At 35.3% G+C, this 21,130-nt stretch overlaps 1 protein-coding gene across 1 annotated transcript; it reads right to left on the reverse strand.

Annotated features, from left to right (window-relative positions):
- Positions 1 to 1,443: 1,443 nt before the first annotated feature.
- Positions 1,444 to 14,198, reverse strand: LOC113535929 (deleted in malignant brain tumors 1 protein). Its single transcript, XM_026929516.3, has 14 exons — positions 14,075 to 14,198; positions 11,258 to 11,536; positions 8,894 to 9,169; positions 8,466 to 8,780; positions 7,717 to 8,031; positions 7,215 to 7,274; positions 6,839 to 6,973; positions 6,282 to 6,395; positions 6,072 to 6,191; positions 4,974 to 5,048; positions 3,925 to 3,993; positions 3,051 to 3,179; positions 2,905 to 2,946; positions 1,444 to 2,322 (listed from the first exon to the last, which is right to left on the reverse strand). Exons 1-14 carry the CDS (start codon positions 14,124 to 14,126, stop codon positions 2,168 to 2,170), a joined length of 2,136 nt encoding a protein of 711 aa, XP_026785317.3. The 5' UTR covers positions 14,127 to 14,198; the 3' UTR covers positions 1,444 to 2,167.
- Positions 14,199 to 21,130: the final 6,932 nt, after the last annotated feature.

The following is a 21,130-nucleotide window of genomic DNA, read 5'->3' on the forward strand; positions in this document are numbered from 1 at the left end:
GGGTTCGGCGCCTTGCTCAAGGGTCTCACCTCAGTCGTGGTGTTGAGGGTGGGAGAGAGCGCTGGTCATTCACTCCCCCCACCTACAATCCCTGCTGGACCTGAGACTCGAACCCACAACCTTCAGGTTCACCTTCGGGTTGCAAGTCCGACTCTCTATCCATTAGGCCACGATCTGCCCCTATAGTGTGTTTAGTGTGTTTAGTGTGTTTAGTGTGCTTTTAAATGCTTTGTCATATTTGTGGTATTGCCACAGTGGCGTACTGTTTTTTGACAAATGTCACATGAAGCTTCATCATTATTAACTGGAGTGAAATAACTCCAGATTATGCTTCTTTTTCTTTCAGTTATGACCGCAGCCACGCACTCAAACGAACCCCTTTAAACCTGCCTTGGACTGAGAGAGCGAATGCTGTTACGCGGTGATACAGCGGAAGAAGATATAGTTCCCATTGACGTTACGATTTAAGTGTATTTATATACTATACGGCATACTACTTCTATGAAAATGTTCTAAAATCACTTGTTTAAAAAAACAGATAGGATCGATACTTGTTTTTGAGAATCGATTCTTTTGATACAGTGGCAGTATCGAAAATATCGATACTTTAGGATCGATCCGCCCATCACTATTGTTCACCGAGTTTCTGCCTCTTCTTTTCCCTGAAATCTCCCTCATACCCTTTTCCAACATCGCGGGCATCTCGAGGCACAGCACCGAACTTTAGCAACGTCTCTCTCTCTTTCTCTCTCTCTCTCTCACACACACACGACTAGCTAGCTAGCTAACAGGCTAAGCTAACTGGAGACTGAGATGATGGCTAATACGCGGCCTCGCTGTCAAAAACAAGAAGTGTGAATAGAAACTTTAAAAAATGCACAAATCCCCTCAGACAAGAGCACAAACAGTTAAACATCAACTACCAAGTGTGTAAACTGCAACGCTGCCTTTATAAATAGCTAGCTCTATGAAGTTAGCAATACCAAGCCTACTAAGTTCCCCGAACAATATGAAGTCTATCGGATTAGCTAGTATGCTAACTGCTAGCACTCTGTAAGCTTCAGCCACAGCACTGATAGCGAGCTAAGTAAAATAGCATCGGCTAATGCTAATTTATTTGCTCATTTCGCCCAATATTCATCTGAAACATTTCAAAAACACATTCGATAAAAGGTTACTTTCCTGTAGAACACATTTTCTTGTGTTTCTTTGGTGTGCTGTTGGTATAAAATTAGTCATGGATTGATGTTTATACATTGGAGCTCTCTGTGACATTGTATAAATTTATTAAAATACTTAAATCACAATTACAAGAGTAGCCTTTTGTGCAGTGCATACCCTTTATTTAAAAATGTTTTAAATGGGCTTTCAACGCATTTATCATATGTCTTATTACTTTCTGAAAGCAGTAATGAAGTGAATTGCAAGCATGAAGAAGTACACTTAAAAATTACTCCAAAATTGAACTTAAAGTATACTACAACTTCAGGGTATTTAATAATGTACTTTGAAAATAAACTTTCAATGCATTGTTACAATGGACATTTTCAGTACACAGTTAAAAATAGTACTAAAATATATTTACATAAAGGGCAAATAAATACACTTAAAAAAAAACAAAACTTTCAATTCAAGTATATTTTTGTAAAATATGTTTTTAGAAAATATACTAAATTACAATTATTTTAAAGTGTGTTAAAAGTTGTATTGTAAAAATAGGGTGGTAATACACTTTTTATATATTTAAAGTTAGTACAATTTTTTGTTAGTATATTTGCAATGTACTGTTGAAACAGGAAATATATTACAAATACAATAAAGTATACTTTTTTTTCACTAGGGTATGTAAGTTTACATACATATAAGCCTACTCAGAGTGAAAGAGCTGGGGATTTTTTTCAGTGCAAATATAACACACAGAGACGACTAATTCTAGACCAGCACCCTAAATACATGGTCTTTCTGTGTCTTTACATTTTCAACACACTCATCATTATGCAGAAGTAAAACATAATTGCAGAATGTACAGGAAAATGGGATTCTCAGGTACGTTTAATGAACCAGCTAATTCAGAATGAATAATTTCAATTAACTAGCTAATTCAGAAAGAATAAAAAAAAAAAAAAAAAAAAAAAGGAGGCAACTACGTCAGGCTACTAGGTCCAGCTCACAACAGTGGTGTTTGTGTGTAGTTAACATCATCATAGTCATCGTTGTCACCGCTGTCATCAGCGTCATTTGAGAAGGGCTCTACATCAGCACTCACAGGAGAGTAAATGGGGGAATCTTCTCCACCACTTGGATCCATACTCTCTCCAGACACTAAACAGAACCACACAACATTACTTTTGCAATAAAATAGCTATAATAACAACAAGAGGGACAATAGTGTTTCTTTCATTATCACTATCTTTGTTTTTTTCTTGAGTCTTGGCCATTTTTAAGATCACATTATTAAAAGTAAAGGTGCCAGAAAATGTTCTTTAGAGTGATGTTATTGGGTTCCTGAGAACTTTTTGACTGATGTGTCTTTAATCATTTGTGCTACTAAAAAATGTTTCCCACCATAGATGTTTCCATTGTGTGCAATGGCTTTTGTGGTGGAAAAATATTACTCAGTTTATTTGTTGCAAGAACAGAAATTGCTACAGGAATCAAAAATAGTTAGAACATTATCTGGAACATTTGTAATTCTGAGCACTTTCACATGTGTTGGAAGTGACATGGGTGATTTTGCTGTACAGTCATTTCCGGATTCAATGCCCAATTCTTTCAGTACAAACTTTAAACCTCCTTTAATACTTGTTATGCAATGAAATCTACATATAATAATGATTTTTTGGCAGCACCATACAGATAAATCTAAAGGAATATGTTACAGGCTGTGATTATGAACAAAGTTACCTGTTGGATTCAGGAAGTCCTCGGTGACATGTACGGTGGGAACTGGGTGAGGTAACGACAAATAAAATTATAATACAGATTCTGACAGGTATCAAAACTGCTTATTTTGATTATTTTGATTTAAAATATAATCAGACAAAGCATACTTCCAGGCTGCTGGTCACTTCTGATTTCTCCAAGATTTTCATAATTCTCTGGGTACAGACCTGCTGTGTTGTGGCCTGTATTTTCGTAACACTCCCCAGATGAGGTACTGGATGTGTCAAATGAGTCAGCTAGAAGAAGTTAAGGAAAAAGGTGTGTTCCTAATATCAGAGCAGTCCTTATTTCAAAGGATGCATATTGTACAAATGCATTAATCATATGTATACTTTTGTGACTAATGACTGTTAAAGAAATAGTCCAGTGCCTTGCAACCACATCAGTAACAAATGTGTGATTATACCAAACAAAAATTCCTACACGAAAGCCTGTTTTCTCAATTCTGAACCTTGATTCTGATCAGTGAGAAGGTGTTGATTAACTTTCTATAACAGCAACTCTGACACTAGTTCTGTCTGCAAGACAAATCACAGGTTCATAGTAATTGCTCTCATTCTAATAAATTATTTTGTATAGTAACAACATACATGTGTATTTGTATGGTGGTGATCCAAGTAAACATGCTTTTAAATGGGTGTAATTGTTGATGTAGTGACGTTTTCTGTGAGGAGATGTTTATTTAGCATTTCTGGAAGGAGTCTCCAGTGTCGGTGTTTGCAACAGTTTGTAACAGTTAACAGTCATTTAATAACTTCAAGAAAGTGAAAAAGAGAGGCTGGTGCTGCTATATCATACATGATAGCTATAAATGGATAAAAAAAAAAAGTATGACTTTTTTTCATTAATAAATAAAAGTGGTTCTGGATAGAAATTAAGGTTTAAAAAAAGCATTGGAGTACTCCTTTAAAGGAACAGTTAATATTTAGGAGTTACTAGTACAACCTAGCATTAAAAGAGGTGCCAAAAATGATCACTTACCACTGGGAGTTGCAGAGATGCGCTGAAATGCATCCGTGGGGGTTTGCAGGTGTCCTAGCATTGCAGCACCTGTGTCAAAACATGAACAGCAATGCAACATGCTATATATATATAAAGTTATTGGCTGGTTCTGCAAGATGCTCAGTAAAACTTACAGCTAATTTCTTTATAAAACTGCACAAATTGTACCCAAAAAAAAAAAAAAGTGAAGGATCGTCACACCAAATATTGACATTGTTTCATTTATTACTGTTTACTGCTCTTTACAATATTTTTTTATGTAGAAACCTTTTTTACAATTTAATTTCATTATTTTTGAAGGCAACTTTGCTCTACAGCATTTCTTTGCATGTGTCTAAAACATTTGCACAGTACTATATATATATATAAAGCACATATATGTGCCATGCAATTTCTCTGCTTTTCTCAGCCAACCATTAATATATATCACCAAAATGACATAGAAATGTTTTCTTTTCTTTTTTTTTTTTTTATCTTTCATAGGCTGTCTAGTTTAAAAAATGATTTGGTAATATTTGGTCAGTCTGCCTAACGAGCTCTTAAACCTAAGTGTGATTTCCTCAAACCAGCAAAATGCAGATTTTCAATTTCAAACAAATTTAAACTAAGCCTGCTTGCAGTTTGCATGTCATTTATTCACTCAAATGACTCCCTACTTAAGAGATACAATCAGGTTTCATTCTTTTAAAGCTAAACAAGTCAAGTGGTAGGTGCTTTCCACTGAGTAATCATATGTTTTACACCCAAAAAAACAAAGACAGGAAGAAGCAGAATGAAAAAAAAATAGGCTTCAGTTGTGGCTAAGTGTTACTCAGTTCCATTTCAATAATCTATTATATATGTCATACTGGTAATGCAAATATAATATAGGTGTTTGTCATTAGAAAAGTTTCCACCAAACTAAATATAGAGAAGGAATATAATGGACATAATTCATCTTATCATATCTACAGTATGCATACACTATAGTTAAGCCATTTGCCCACAGAGAGGTATGTTGCATGTATAAAAGCCAAATCCTTACTCACCCTCCTCAGTCACAATCTGCAAATTTGGGGCCTTCATAGCAGGAGTTTGACCATCTGCATTGTACCGCATAGAGTCTGCAATGGAGGGGAGAACATGAGAATCTTCACACAGACAGTGGCCTAAGCTCAGGAATGAACTGGTGACCCTGGAGCTGTAAAGCAGCTAGACTTAGTCCTAAACGTCCACACCAGATTTAATGGCATTTCAAAATGCAATACCAGAAAAATACACTATATGGCCAAAACGTTGTGGACACCTGACTATCACACCCATATGTGGGTCTTCTCCAAACTGTTGCCACAAATTTGGAAGTACACAATTGTCTAGAATGTCTTTGTATGCTGTAGCATTACAAATTCCTTTCACTGGGACTAAGAGGCCCAAACCTGTTCCAGCATGACAATGCCCCTGTGCGCAATTTGAGAGCCATGAAGACATGGTTTGACAAGGTTTTACCTTTGGGATGTATTGGAATGCCAACTACATGCCAGGCCTCCTCACCCCACATCAATACCTGACCTCACTGATGTGGTTAATTCTATCCTTGAATGGGCAAATCCCCACAGCCATGCTCCAATTCTAGTGGAAAGCCTTCCCAGAAGAGTGGAGGTTATTATAACAGCAAAGGGGCATGAAATCTGGAACCGGATGTTCAAAAAGCACATATGGGTATGATAGTCAGCTGTCCACAAACCTATATAGCCATATAGTGTAACCATATAGTGTAATTGTATTAATTAAAATCTACAAAATATTCAATCAGTGGTAATAACCAGAAAATGTAGTGCACAATAATAATCCAAGACATTCTATAAAAATGTACATTATTTGTCCATTTGATTTACACAAAGCCATGAGGTACGCAAGGTACCATGGCATTATTAAACGGTCTGCCTGCATCTTTACGTATATAATTTTTGTTTATCATTAAACATTTTATTTATCTTCATTCTTTATCTTTATTTAAGTACTTGAACTCTCTTGGCTGCAATAGTCCTTGAGTGTCTATTCAAGGTGTTAATAGCAATCAGAATTTAACACAATCTCTCTTGGTTATGATTGCTTGATGTTATTTTGGTATCTTGGTATAAACTCACTGCGGAAGGTGGACAAGGTGAAAGCACCATTTGGGCCACATTCATTGACTTCATAGTCTGTATCATAGGAAGCACTCTCAACACTACTCTGAGTCCACATTTGTGATGGCACTGTTGGGGCTGTAGGGAAAAAAAAGCACACATTCACTCATTACTGTTCTGTGGGAAAAAAAATATCTCATCTACATTTCAGGCATTGTGTACACTGACCGGGGTTGATGTCATTGCTGGTGACTTTAACAAGGTGGATAGAATCTCTATAGTTATTCTCTTCAACTGCTGTGTTGGTTTGTAGATTAGCAAATCTCTGCTGAACTTGAAGAGCTGTGGATGACAGTAAACCCACCATGACAGTAGCCTACTCTTTTAGCAAACACTCTTAAAAGGGCTATGAAACATCCTGGAACATCCCAAGAGAGGAATAAATAACATGTGGTTCCTCAGAGACATGCTACATTTATAAACAAATGATCATGAACCATCATAGAGTAGTTGAACATGCTTGGAGGAGAGCACTAACTGGCCTATTCTGTATACACAAGCTAGCAAACATCAGCAACTGGGTAGTATCACTTCATCTCTTGCACCTACAGAGCAGGGCTGTCTTACAGCAGGGTTATGCAGGGGACTTTAATGCAGTACACCCACACTATCCATTTGTATAGTCACTTCATATCGATGAGGGTAAAACCTTCCTAAAATTAATTTATCCTTTACAAGGTTTACTTCAAACAATAACTTGACATGCTGCTTGAAATTGTACCTACCTTTTCTTTTCCGTTTTGAACAGCAACACATGATGATATTTGAGAGAATTGCAATCAAAAGAATGCAGGATAGTATAATGCAGCCCAGTAATTCAGGAGTCCAGAGCACTGTGGGTGCTTCTGTAGTGGTTTGCACTTAGAAGAGAAAGAATATGTATGTAAAGTAGGCCAAAGTGTCTTTACTTTGATTACAAAACATGTGTAATGTTTTATGTGTTACTGAGATGTTTAATAAAGCTTTCAATTTAATACAAAGACTTAAGGCACATAGAAAAAATATGGCTCATTACTTCTATATTATTCAATCCATACACTGCAAATGATTTATTATTCCTGACTTTGTATTCATCTAGAAATGTCCAAAAATGATACTTACTTGTTGTTACTATGGCCGTAGCTACATCTGGAGTGGTAGGTACAGGCAGTCCAAGAGAGTCTGGAAGAGGCAGTTTAGTTAATAAAATAAAATGTTCATATACTGGCACAGTGTATAAAAAGCTCGAAAACACCATTTTTGATTTCATGAGCACTGTGAAATGCTGCAGGATGAATACAACCAAATAGGGCAAAGCCATCATTCATTCAATTATTCATTCATCTTCATTAATCTGGTTAGGGTCATGGTGTGGATACAGTTTCCTCATATATTTAAAAAATTCATTCACACCAATCAATGGCATGTTTTTTGGAGATGTGAGAAAACCAGGGAACCCGGAGGAAAACCATGTGGACTCCAAGAACACTAAGAGCATGCAAAACTCCACACAGACAGTAATAATAATAATAATAATAATAATAATAAAACAGTAGTACTGCTCAATCCTGTGACAACACTGCCAATGCACCACCATATTGCTCAGGTAAAAGCTAGTACTTACTTTTACAAATCACTCCTGCAGCTTTTGAGGCTTCACACAGAACATGTGTAGTTGCATCTATCTCTCTACAATCCCACAGGGTTTTGTGTGCTTTCAAACATTGGTAAAACCAACGTGTATTATTTGTGTGGGTAAAGGGTTCCTCGAAGGCTGTGAATACTGTTGCTTCCCCACAGCCCAACATGCGGCAAGCCATGGATGCCTCCTGCTTGTCCCAGCAGTCTTCACACACCGTACCCCACGAACCATTCCGATGGATTTCCACTCTGCCTGAGCAATGGTCCCGTCCACCAGTGAGTCTCAGAGCCTTATATTCTTTAGAATGTTGACAGAAAAAGGAGAAAAAGAAAAAGATTTACATTGATCAAAGTGCACCTGATTAATATGTCAAACAGAAAGGTGCACAAGTTATGGTGTCAACTTAGTTAAATAGGAGTCATACAAAACCCTAGAATGACAACACTGAAGGTCTCAGCATACTTAATGCAGAGATGATGTCTAAAAGGGTTGTGTGAAGACAAAACCACCTCTGTGGATTTATACTGGATGTCCACAACTACAGGAAGAAGACTGGCACTCCTTACAGTCATTCATCTTAGAATATAAAAGCTTGAGCAAACCAAGTTTGTAGTGACCAATCACAGGCTTAGCCTGTTCGTTTGTGAAGTTTGCCCAGTTATATCAGATTTGTCGTGGGAGCCAGTCAAATTTAATCTCCAGAGGAAGTATGCTGAGGCCTTGAGACATACCTGAACACACCACTCCAGCATCTTCTTTATGTCCACAGTCATGACCTTCCCTCACTGCAGGACATTCCCACAGGCTCCTCTCCTTCCCTGTGCAGTTCAGCTCGTCCATGAGAATGGGACCTTTACCCTGGGTATAGGGGCCATCCTGCCCATTAACAGAGATTGCATATCCACAGTTCAGCTGAGCACAGACCACATCTGCGTCCTGTTTATCCCACTCATCGTCACACACCGTGCCCCATTGTCCAGCTTTCCACAGCTCCACCCGTCCAGCACACTTATGGCTACCTCCTGACAATCTGACTTTGTTGTTACCTGCAGTAACAGATGCAAATCCTTTAACCTACAGCCTGTCATTTCTTTCTCCAGAAAATACACCTTTAGTAGAATATGATGTATAGACATCATATCCAAATTTCATAACTTACCGCAGGTGACTTCAGAAATTATTGAGCAATCATTTCTGATCACTGTGGAACAGTTCCAAAAAAAGGAGTTGTGGTAGACGCAGTCAGTTAGACAAGTACTGTTGGGTGGTGCTTTTGAGCTGTTCTGTTCAAACACATCTCCACAGCTGGAGTTCTGACATATTTCCCTGGACAATCTGAGGATGGACTCGTTGGTCAGAATGACTGCTGATTCAGGCGTTGGAGATGTTATGTTCCAGACGCAGAGTTGATTTGTTGGGGTTATGTAAGGAGCATCTGGTGGAAATAATGTCAGCATTTTATATATATATATATATATATATATAAGGGTTTCAATATCACATCAAGAGCCAAGAGCATAATTGCTTTTAAGAACTCTTTCTCATGAAGGTAAATAGCGAAACTTTGGAGAACCATAAAATTGTGTCTGGGTGTGATAACCAGCCTGAAGTTGATTATTTTCAATAACAGTACATTCAGAAGTATTTTATAACTCTTACATAACAATTTGCTACCAATTATAATAAGATGAGATAAGATAGAACTTTATTCATCCCAAGGGAAATTCTTGAAATCTGTAAGTTATTAATAAATGACACATCTATCCTTTTATAAATACATTTAATGTTGTGGAATGTCTGTAACACAAGTTAGTTCCTGTTATCACTTACATTATAGCAACTGTAAACAGTCTTTTCCTCACCAGCAGCTGATTTTACTGCACTCTCGAAGTTCATAAAACAACAGCTTGTCATGTTACCAAGAGACCAGAAAGTCCTCTGTCCTGAAAACTTTCCAGTTTTGGAAAACTTATTAACTACTACAAAGCACCGACACTGGAGACTCCTTCTATAAAGGTTAAATAAACGTCTCCTTAAAGAAAACTTCACTAAATCCATGAATATTTGTTTAAATAACAGCACATTTATTGATCCATTTATTATTAGTCGTAGATTATGTGGAGTGCATTAATATAAAACTGACATAAACAGCACTACAGTCACAGCTACTGTTATAAAAAAATTATTTGTTTAAAAACCATAATAAACACCTTCTGATCAATCAGACTGAAATGATATTTGAAACATTTTCATGATACCTGATATATCACAATGTTTAGTTATGCTAAACAGTTCTACAACCTTTATAAAAATAAAAAAAAAAACACAAAAAAAAACCAGTGAGAACTAGTCTTTAATGATGTTTGAAAATGAGTATGTTTATTGAAAGTGTGTTATCTCAGAAAGTATCTCAGAAAAACAGGCATTATGACATAATTTAATTTATCTCAATATCAAAATCATATCACCCAGACTTTGTCTCCTTACTCTAATAAATTAGTTATTTCATAAATAAATGTGATTTTCACTTTGGACAGAAAACTTAAGCCTTTAAATGAAAACTGTCAAATAAGAGAAGAGGTATACTAGACAGTTTTAGCTCAATTTATTTAGCAATGTTAAAAAGCCTCCTTTCTATAATGCCCATACTCATAAATCGTTATAACTGTGCTTACACTTCGTTATTAAACTTTAACAATTTCCCATAAAGGTTTAATAATGTTCTATAAATAATTCCTTGATAACTTACAATCACGTTATAGTGCCAGTGTCACTATTCATTATAATCCCATCTGTTCTGTACAACATTTATAACTAGTAATGACCTGTGGATAATAATGACTAATATTATATTGTAATATTGTAACTGTAATATTTATTAACAATTATGGTAACTGTAATATTTAATAACAAGTATGAAAACATTATAAACATTTAAAATGTCACTACTTACTAAAGTTTTAAGCAAAGTGAACGATATGTTGAAGTATTCCTCATTATAAGATAAAAGAAGACACTGTTAGCTTTCATTTTTATAATGTAAGATGGAAACACTTAATTCCTAATTTATTTACAAAAACACATTTAAATGTGAAAAAAGGCATATTACAAAAATATGGGAGCAACTATAAAGCAACTGTAATATTTATCAACAATTATATTATATATATATAAGTGTCATCACTGAATGCTTCCAAAAATAACAAGGACACACATCTGTAGCATCTACTGAACAGGAAGCTATTATAAGCAGCTGCTACGTATACTGCATGTGTCTCTGTGTTCTGGAAGCACTCAATAATGACATTTCAAATGTTTATATATATTATAGTTGCTTTATAATTAGTCGCAGGTTGTTATTAGTTATAAATCAACACTGCACGCTATAATAATGGATAATGACACTCAAGGAATTGTTATATGATTCCCCATATATTTTTAATTACTCTACATGTTTAAAAGACAGCGGTGTTTGTTTTTGCATGATAAATCCTGGAATAAAAAAGAAAAGATCAAGTCTTACCACAAACAACCTCGGATAGCATGCTGCAGTCTGTCCCATGAACTTTCCTGCAGTTGATCAGTTGGTTATTGTGGTAGCTGCAGCCTGTGAGACAGCTCGCATTTCCATGTGCAGTGATCTTATTTAGCTTGTGGACTTTACCGCAGCCGAGGGCCTGACAGATCCGAGCAGCAAGTGGTGACAGGGACTCCTGTGTGAAAATAGCCAAACTCTGATTTTCTCCTGCAGAGGTCACAGCCCAGGAGCACGATGTGGAGGCCTGGTTTATGAACAGTTTAGCTGAGGAAAGAACAAAGAATGAAATAGCTGAAAGATTATCAGGTGTGTAGTTACAATACTAAAGACAATCAGATTAAACAATCGGATAAAACAATCAGATTAAAATATATATATATATATACATATATACATATACCAATCATATAACAATAATATACCAATGTTATTTCTTGTTATCTAATAATACTAAAATAATTTCTTGAAATAATACTGGTATTCTATTTTGATGTAAAATTTCATCTATAGTATCAAAAAGACTTGAAATAGACCTGAAATAACAACTAAAATAAAACACTATCAAAGATATAACAGAATATATTTGTAAAATTATACTAATATTACACAAATATTGCAAATAGTTCAGTATTATATTTAATCTTAATGCCAAAGAAGAATCTTAGACAAAGTTTCACACTATATCTACACAAATAATTAAATCAGAACTTTATAGCTTATACCCACTGATGCTATTGTGTAAAGTCACAAATATCAGTTTACACATAGCACCCCTGAGTCAATTTATACACAATACTAAAAAAGGCATATTTTCAACTAAAACTGATGCTATCATAACAAATTTGTCCCAAATACCAATCTATGCCATCAGAATAAGCCATCAAGTGGTTTTGGAGTGAAGGGCCTCTTCTAAAAATCTTCCGTGATGATAAATAGAAATGAAATTACATAGGAAAGTCTGGAGATTTGAGACTTTTCCTGTTGACTAAAGAGGTTGACTAAAGAATTAGAACACACTTTATTCATCAATACACTATGTGATCAGAGATGTACAGAGATGTATCACACTTTTTCTTGGTGAGACTTGCTGCTGTGGGCATCTAACATACAAAGTAAGTGTCAAACATTAACATATAAAAGCATTGAAGAGTGCCACAAATGAACATGCAGACAGAGACAGATGCAGACAGAGACAGATGAGACAATAACACGGGTGCACTGTATGAACTGTAATCATATTAGATATATTCCTAGTCTACCAAAGTAGTGTGCAGTCGCTTTTACTCTAACTGCATTTTCACATGTCATCACCTCAAACTATTTTAAATCTATGCTACACTCTATATAGTGTGGAGCTGATGATGCCTAGGGCTTGTGTTGCTGCTTTTAACAAAATGGTTACAGGGGAAGTGTGATTGCACCTGCAACTCATCAGAGAATGCATCTTCACACCACAACAACGCACCACATCCTGTCAGATCCTGCCGTACTTATCCTTCTTTGAGAAACAATATTCACAGCAAAATGCAATGAACATATTTAGGTTAAAGTTTACTTAAAGTCGTGATTAGTCACGTGTCGTAATCAGAAAATACTACGCATGTTACATTTTCAATTACAGTTGACCTACAGTGAATTTGGAACATACTAGGGATGTTTGTATACTTAAGGCTTGGTGGTGATGATTTATTTCAGCCTTTTTTTTATTCCATTTCAGATTGTGACTCAAACCTATGAAACATATGACTCTGAAATGCTAAAAAAATCATTCAGATGTGATCTTAGGCCAGGAAGTACTCTTTTTATAGTCATTTTCCAGCCTAGATAATACCCACATAGCACATGCCTTTTGGCCACTACTGAGTAAATCAAGGCCACAGTTACACCACCTAACTAACCACTGGACTAAACGTAATCTCGGAATAGGATATAGTATTTACAATAACAAAAATATTCAGAAACACATTTTATGACTGTAGTATTATAAACTATCTGTTATAAACTATCTGGTATAGTATAAACTATCTGGGCCTGTATCTTATAATACTAAGATCAGGATTTATATCTTTATATTATACAAAGAACAAAATGGAAGGCTGTCTTCAAATGAAAATTAAAGACCTACCTCTTCATCAAGCACTTAAATTAGCACTTTGTTATTACTGTTATTATTTTTTAAACTTTTCTTGTGATTTATCATATTGTACTAACCTCTCCAAAGGGGTATTTAAACTAATGGTACTCTTAGTCCTTGACCTAGTGAACTAGCATGAGAATGTGTAATGATAGAGACAAAGAAGCATGTCTGTAAGTCTCTCTGGATAAGGGCATCTGCCAAATGCCATAAATGTAAAATGTAAAAAAAAAGAGGGTAAATATCTTTAACTGCATATGAGAAACTCAAGTAAGAACCTGGAGTACATAAACAGTTGTGGGGAATTGTGCAATACAATTAACACTCAGGCAAATCATTTAAATTACTGTGAAATAAGATTCCCAATAACAAGATTTGATGTGTAATTTCTTACAAATGTATGTCAGTGATTATAGCACAGGTATACATGTGCGAATACTTAGGACGACTGGACTCATAAGTAAAAATAATTTTTTTTAAAAAACCCTCATATAAATGATAGATACAGAAGGGCTTTGTACATAGGAAATGGAAAACTAAGGCATGAACAATGGAGACAGAAGAAAAAAATCAATTTGACTGATTAATCATTTGTTAAAAACATTAAGGAAAATAATGAAAATATTTTAAATTACACAAATGTTTTATGAAATAGAATATGCACAAACCTTGACAGAGGACTAGAGCCTGAAGCACCACGAGGATCATGAAAACCTCCATTTTCAAAGAAATGTGGGCGCAGACTTCACTCCTTTAAGCAGAAGGCATCCTGACTAAGAGAAGAAGAAGGTGAAATGTAAGGCAGAGATACCGATCTCCTCTCATATATTAGGCACGACTGTTGCTTCCTTCCACTCATGTAAATGCCATGTGAGGACACGGTAGTGTTATTATACAGTAAAGGTTTAACACAGCTACTTTCACCCTTTTATTTTATAATTATCTACACTTTGTAGTATGAAAATGTGTATTTCCATAGGTTCTACCCATAAAATGGTGAAATGAGTGTTTTATTTCATTCTATAAGACAATTATATTGGTAACTTGAATGAACTATTAAAACTATTTTCTTAAAATAGTCATCCAAAGACAGGTAAGAGATGTTGAGTGCCTTCCTGTTAAAACTTGCTAAACTTATAAAACTTGTGCTAGAAGGTGATAACAAGGTATATGAAGGAACTGTCATAACAGGCACAATACAAGGTCACATATTCCAGGTATAATGATGATTTTAATGGTCAAAATTTTGGATTTTTTTTCTCAATAACATTCATACCGTATATATATATATATATATATATATATATATATATATATATATATATATATATATATATATATATATATATATACATACATACATATACACACACATACATTTTTGTACTGAGGATCTTGCAGACCAGCCACAGTTCTTCTGGAGACTTCGACTGTCACACTTTCTTCTTATTTTTTGCAGCAAAACCCAGCAGCCTTCATTCTGTTTTTTTGTGTGAAAAGTGTCTCTTATGTAATATGCTGCTTTCTTTACTGACATACAAACATTTTTCTGTAACATTTAATTTTGTGCTGGAAAACTAATGTTTGGAAATCTAAAATGTTTTTGTACTGAATCAATAATGTAGAAGTCAGAAAATAAAAATCTATAACAATGTTTGTACTAAAAAAAAAATAGGGTGCCTAAGACTTTTGCACAGTACTGTATGTGTGTGTGAGGTAATGTGAGTTTTTTTCTTGCCAATTATTGATATAATTTATGCTTAGACTTCTTCACCTCCATTAATATCCCATATGCATTATATTCAGTATAGTTCATTATAGGTTATATTCAAGTTCAATAAGCCTCTGACAACTGAGTGTGTTATCACAATAAAACAATTAAAAAAGAAATACATACACATACATAATTTTGAATAAAATGTATTTGTGGAAAAGAGATGTTAGTGATATGCAAAATATTTATTTATTTTTTTATAGAAAGATTAAAAATACGGGAGAAATACGGGAAAATATTTAAACGGGATGATAGCAGGATAGAATGGTAAAATACGGGAGAATCCTGGGAAAAACGGGAGGGTTGACAGGTATGATATATACTGTCAACCGGCATTATAATTTTCAACAGGCCCCATATAATTTTCAGTATTTACAGAGGCATGAAAAATGTTACTTAGGAAAAGGGCCAGTATTCAGCAGAAGTGTGTTCAAGCTGAGTATTATTATTATTATTATTATTATTGTTGTTGTTGTTGTTGTTGTTGTTGTTGTTGTCATCATCATCATTATTATTATTATTATTATTATGATTATTGTTGTTGTTGTTGTTGTTGTTGTCATTGCACATCTCAAGGAACAACAGTAAACCCATACCGGAAGATCCTACTATGCTAGATCAGAGAGATAAATGCAACTGAGACTGAAATGCAGTGTTATAAATGTCTTCGAATATCAGAAAGACACAAATCACTGTAACTGATGGGTCTGATGGGAAATGGGTCTAATGTGAGCTACTGGAATCATCTACTGTGTGCCTGAGCCATCGTGGCAGAATTTTGCAGTTTAATTTTTCAGATACTGCAGTTAAGATATACAGTGGGATGTGTATTTGTCTCTCAGGCAGAGAGCATTTGCCATCATCTTTAATAAGCATTTAATAAAATACATTTAGTTACTCATAGCGTCCCCTTTATTTTGGAAGGATCCACTGAGACAAACTGTAATTACAGTGTGAAATGATTAAAAAGCATGGAGCACTCAGCTTTATCTGCAGCATGCTAGAGGACACTATTGTGCTTCTGCACTGTTGAATTGCTCCAAGTTACATGTAGAGTTAGCAAGATGCAGCACATTGTCCAAGTCCTAATCCACATTTTTAAAATAAAATTACATTATTGTTGTTGTCTTGATTATTATTATTATATTTTTCCACTTTATTCATTATATTCTGCTTTTATTATATTCGGTTTTTCTTATGTTCTGTTTTATTATGTATCACTGTTGCACTGCGGGACAAGGCACTAAAGAAAAACATATCACTACATTAATACATCACGTATATGTAATGTATGTGACAAATAAACTACCTTGAACCTATTATTATTATTAATAGTAGTAGTAGTAGTAGTAGTAGTAGTTCATCTTCAGTAACCACTTTATCCTGATCACAGTCATTCACACTTCAGGGCCACATTGGGAGAACACACAAAACTACACACAGACAACAACCCAAGCTCAAGATGGCAGTACTACCCACTGAGCCACCACGCTGAGATTCCGCCTAACAGTAACAGTAGTAGTAATAGTAATAGTAGTTGTAGTAGTAGCAGTGGCGGCTCGTTCATAGGGGCAGGTTGGACCCCACCATATATCAGCCCTCCAACAAATGTTAATCCTCATAAAGTTCTCATTCACAACTTCATATCTTTTCAGTTCTGTCGAAATACAGTCTGACAAGACGAATGTCTAGTATATGAACTTTAATTCTTTTTAACTCAGGCGTGCACAGCAGAGTTCTGCACAGTTTGTTAATCCTCCCATCTCCAACAAAACCTAAATCTACTGGTAAATAACTTGTGAAGTAAATGCACTCTTAGAAAAGGTGTTCTTTAAAGGTTCTTTGTATAATTAAGGGTTCTTAGCTTCCTAAGGATGCACTTGTTGTAGGGTTTTACATAGAATCTTTAAGGGGTCCGCAGAGGGACAACCAAAGTACCCTGAAGGGTTCTAGATATGTACTTTTTTTTCCTAACAGTGTACAACACCTACAATGTCTAGCAAAGTGACTATGGCATTAAATGTAAAGTGTTTTTCCATTTTTTTGAGCAGCAGAGGTTGTGAGGCCTACCAAAATAAAATCCAGCCAAAGCCCTCCTTTGCTTAGTTCACTGCACAGACAATTGCTTAAAGACTACACAGGAAGCCTGGCTTCCCCTTAGATTTCATTCAAATGCAACAATGCAACGTTTACCAAAGTGTCTATATTATTCATTAATCTTTGTGGAGTTCTATATTTTAGCAAATCAAAGGATCAAATATCTCTCTGCAATATCTCACTGTTCGTTCATTTAACTCAAATTTGTTTTGGTGCGCAGTGGAGCCTGTGTGAAAATCCCCTCTGAAGCCTCCGACACAGCACTAATAAAAACCCAGAAATGCCCGCACTTCTATGGGCTCGTAGTTAGTTGTCTAATCGAAAACGGTTTTACACACTAGTATATCATCTTATATTATCTTTGTAATTTGTACATATTGTAAATAAACTTGAAGTATAATGTTCTTTTAGATTATTTGCATTAATTTCTGAAATTTGTTGTTAATAAGTCTAGGTAGCTGTCACTTCCTATATATATATATATATATATATATATATATATATATATATATATATATATATATATATACAGTTGAGGTCAAACGTTTACATACCCCTTTCAGAATCTGCAAAATGTTTATTATTTTACCAAAATAATATCATACAAAATGCATTTTGTATGCAAATTATTTAGTGCTGACCTGAATAAGATATTTCACAAAAGATGTTTACATATAGTCCACAAGAGGGGGGTGAAAACCTCTGAACAGAATGGAGATGTGTACATTTTTCTTATTTTGCCTAAATACTGCCCTTCAGAGGCTACAGAAGATAGTTACATGTTTCCCAGAAGACAAAATAAGTTAAATTTACCCTGATCTTCAAATTCAAAAAGTTTTCACCCCCCGGCTCTTAATGCATGGTTTTTCCTTCTGGAGCATCAGTGTGCGTTTGAACCTTCTGTAATAGTTGCATATGAGTCCCTCAGTTGTCCTCAGTGTGAAAAGATGGATCTCAAAATCATACAGTCATTGTTGGAAAGGGTTCAAATACACAAAAAATGCTGGAAAACCAAAGAATTTGTGGGAGCTGAAGGATTTTTCTGAAGAACAGCAGGCAGTTTAACTGTTCAGGACAAACGAGGGACTCTTGAACAACTATCAGTAAACAAAAAAACACAGCTGTGGATCATTCAGGTAACAACACAGTATTAAGAATCAAGGGGATGTAAACTTTTGAACGGGGTCATTTTTATAAATTCAACTATTATTTTCTCTTGTGGAAAAGAGATGTTAGTGATATGCAAAATATTTATTGATATATACATTGACATCACAAAGACTTTCAATGGGGTTGAGGTCAGGACTGGTGGCCAATTCATGTGTGAAAATGATTCCTCATGCTCCCTGAACGACTCTTTCACAAGTTAAGCCTGATGAATCTTAGCATTTTCATCCTGGAATATGCCTGTGCTGTCAGGGAAGAAAAAGTCCATTGACGGGATAACCTGCTCATTCAGTACATTCAGGTGCTCAGCTGACTTCATTTTATTGCCCCACAATGAGGCTGAGCCTCGACCTGACCAGTTAATGCAACCCCAGATCATAACACTGCCTCCAGAGGCTTGTACAGTAGGCACTGTGCATGACGGGTGAATCACTTCATGCATTTCCCTTCTTACCCTGACACGCCCATTGCTTTGGAATAGGGTAAATCTGATTTTATCAGACCACATGACCTTTTTCCATTGCTCCACAGTCCAGTCTTTATGCTCCAGAGCAAATTGAAGTCATTTTTTCCGATTAGCCTCACTAACCAATGGCTTTCTTGTGGCCACACAGCTATTTAATCCCAATCCTGTAAGTTCTCATCACATTGTGTGTGTGGAAATGCTCTTACTTTCACTATTAAACATAGCCGTGAGTTCTCCTGTCGATTATTTCTACGATGTGACATCACCAAGCTTTTTAAAGATCTCCGATCACGATCATTCAAGATTTTTTTCCTACTAAATGTCTGCTGTAAAGTTGACGGTTCACCACTATCCTTCCAGGCTTTAATAATTCACTGGACATTTCATAACCCAGTTCCAGTGATTTCAACAATCTCCTTAGTTGTTTTCTTTGCTTGATGCAGGCCAACAATTTTCCCCTTCAGTAACATCTTTTCCACGACCACGGGATACGCAATCTGCCATAGTGTTTAAGAAATGAGAAGCTACACACTGCATCAGTTAAGGTTAAAAGAATTGTTACCAGCTGAAACATATTAATCACTGCAATAATGATCCAATCACAGGCTCTTAAGTATTTGTTTATTTAAACTCAAACAGGGACCTTTTTTTGGCCAGGCAGTGTATGTTATACATACAGTAAATTAATAGCAGACAAGGCTATATTTTTAGACAACCGCATTCTCAGCCTAAAAAACATAAATCATACTATACTCTGTAAGTATACTATCAAAAGCAAGAAAACTAGCCACTTTGAGTAACTGCTTGTAGAAAAATGAAGCTGTCAGATAACTACATGGAGAAGGTGTTATTCAGCTATCTCTAAAACTTATGAACCCTTTATAACATCCCAAGCATTCAGAAGTAGCACTTTGGCTAAGGTTTTAGCTTATATTACAAACAATTTACAATGTACATTAAATGGCCAGCTACTGGCAAAATTCCATCAAGAAAGTTAAATTATTAAAAATATGTATTAATTCCTCTAATAATAGCTGCTTACTTACCAAAAAGATTGAGCTGAAGCACTCACAGCTGTAGTCTTTAATTTATCTGTCATTATCACTCTCACAGCAAATGCCCTGCTTCCTCTTTTCCTGTTCTAGTTTCTTCTTTTCGTTCTAACTTCCTAATAAGCACATTCTTTTTTTTGCCACCATACTGCCAATTCCCTATAAACTGTGGGGGAAAAACATTATGAGTATTCTGTATGCAGCTGGCTACTTTATTTCTAAACCAAATTGTTGTGATGGATTGTGGGAGAGTGCTATAATGCCAGAAAGCAGAGTGTAATGTCACTGCACCCGATACACCTGTACTAAGACCACAGTCACTAAAATACCACTACCATGTCAGTGTCACGGATGAGGATGTTGCCCCAGACAAAAAATCAGGTCAGTGGTGAACACAGTAAAGGGGAGCTGATCAGAATCAGAATCATTTTATTCAACATATACATTTATATGCATTAGGAACATTTCTTGGTGTTTGGTCACAACACAATACACATCTCAGACAACACAACACTTTTACCATCCTTATATACAAATATTGCAATACAAATAATTTACATTACAGTGGAGGTGGAAATAGCAGCTGGATGCAGTTCAGGGTGCATTAATTACCATGTGTGTCCCATTGATATTACATTTAGAAATATGTATGTAAAGTAAAGGTGAAAGACATTTAAATATGGGTAAAGTGACTTTAAATTCTTAATAAACCATATGTAGTTAGACAACAGCAATTTTGCCTGACCCAGCCTACTGTAACTACACTTAACCTTGACATATAATCATATAAATACTTTTAAATCTTAATTTCACATTAATGTGTATATCTATTAAATATAGTAGAACAACTGTGATATATAATAAATAATAGCAATGATATATAGTTAATAAAAACTATATATCTTAAATCTTAAAAACATTTAGTGCAGATTGCTTGTTAGTGGCAGGTCAGCACTGTGGTGATTACTGAATGCTGCCTAGCCAGCCTGGTTAATAACAGAAATCGCCAGTGGAAAGAAGCTGTTTGGATGGTATGCAGATTTTGTTATCAGGGAGTGGAATCGCTTTCCTGATGGTAGTTTTTGGAAAAGGTAATTCACTGATATTATATTTACAAATGTGTATGTAAAGTAAAGGTAAAAGACATTTAAATATGGGTAAATTATTA

The sequence above is a fragment of the Pangasianodon hypophthalmus genome, chromosome 23, assembly GCF_027358585.1.
Source record: "Pangasianodon hypophthalmus isolate fPanHyp1 chromosome 23, fPanHyp1.pri, whole genome shotgun sequence".
Taxonomy (NCBI): domain Eukaryota; kingdom Metazoa; phylum Chordata; class Actinopteri; order Siluriformes; family Pangasiidae; genus Pangasianodon; species Pangasianodon hypophthalmus.

What these genes read in the sequence shown, in the direction of transcription:
- LOC113535929 (XM_026929516.3), bottom strand. Translation starts at nt 14,126, where the DNA reads ATGGAGGTTTTCATGATCCTCGTGGTGCTTCAGGCTCTAGTCCTCTGT. An exon ending in AATTTCTGAAGTCACCTGCG is followed by an intron (nt 8,781 to 8,893) that starts GTAAGTTATGAA and finishes CTGTTACTGCAG; the next exon opens with GTAACAACAAAGTCAGATTG. An exon ending in CAGCAATGACATCAACCCCG is followed by an intron (nt 6,192 to 6,281) that starts GTCAGTGTACAC and finishes TTTTCCCTACAG; the next exon opens with CCCCAACAGTGCCATCACAA.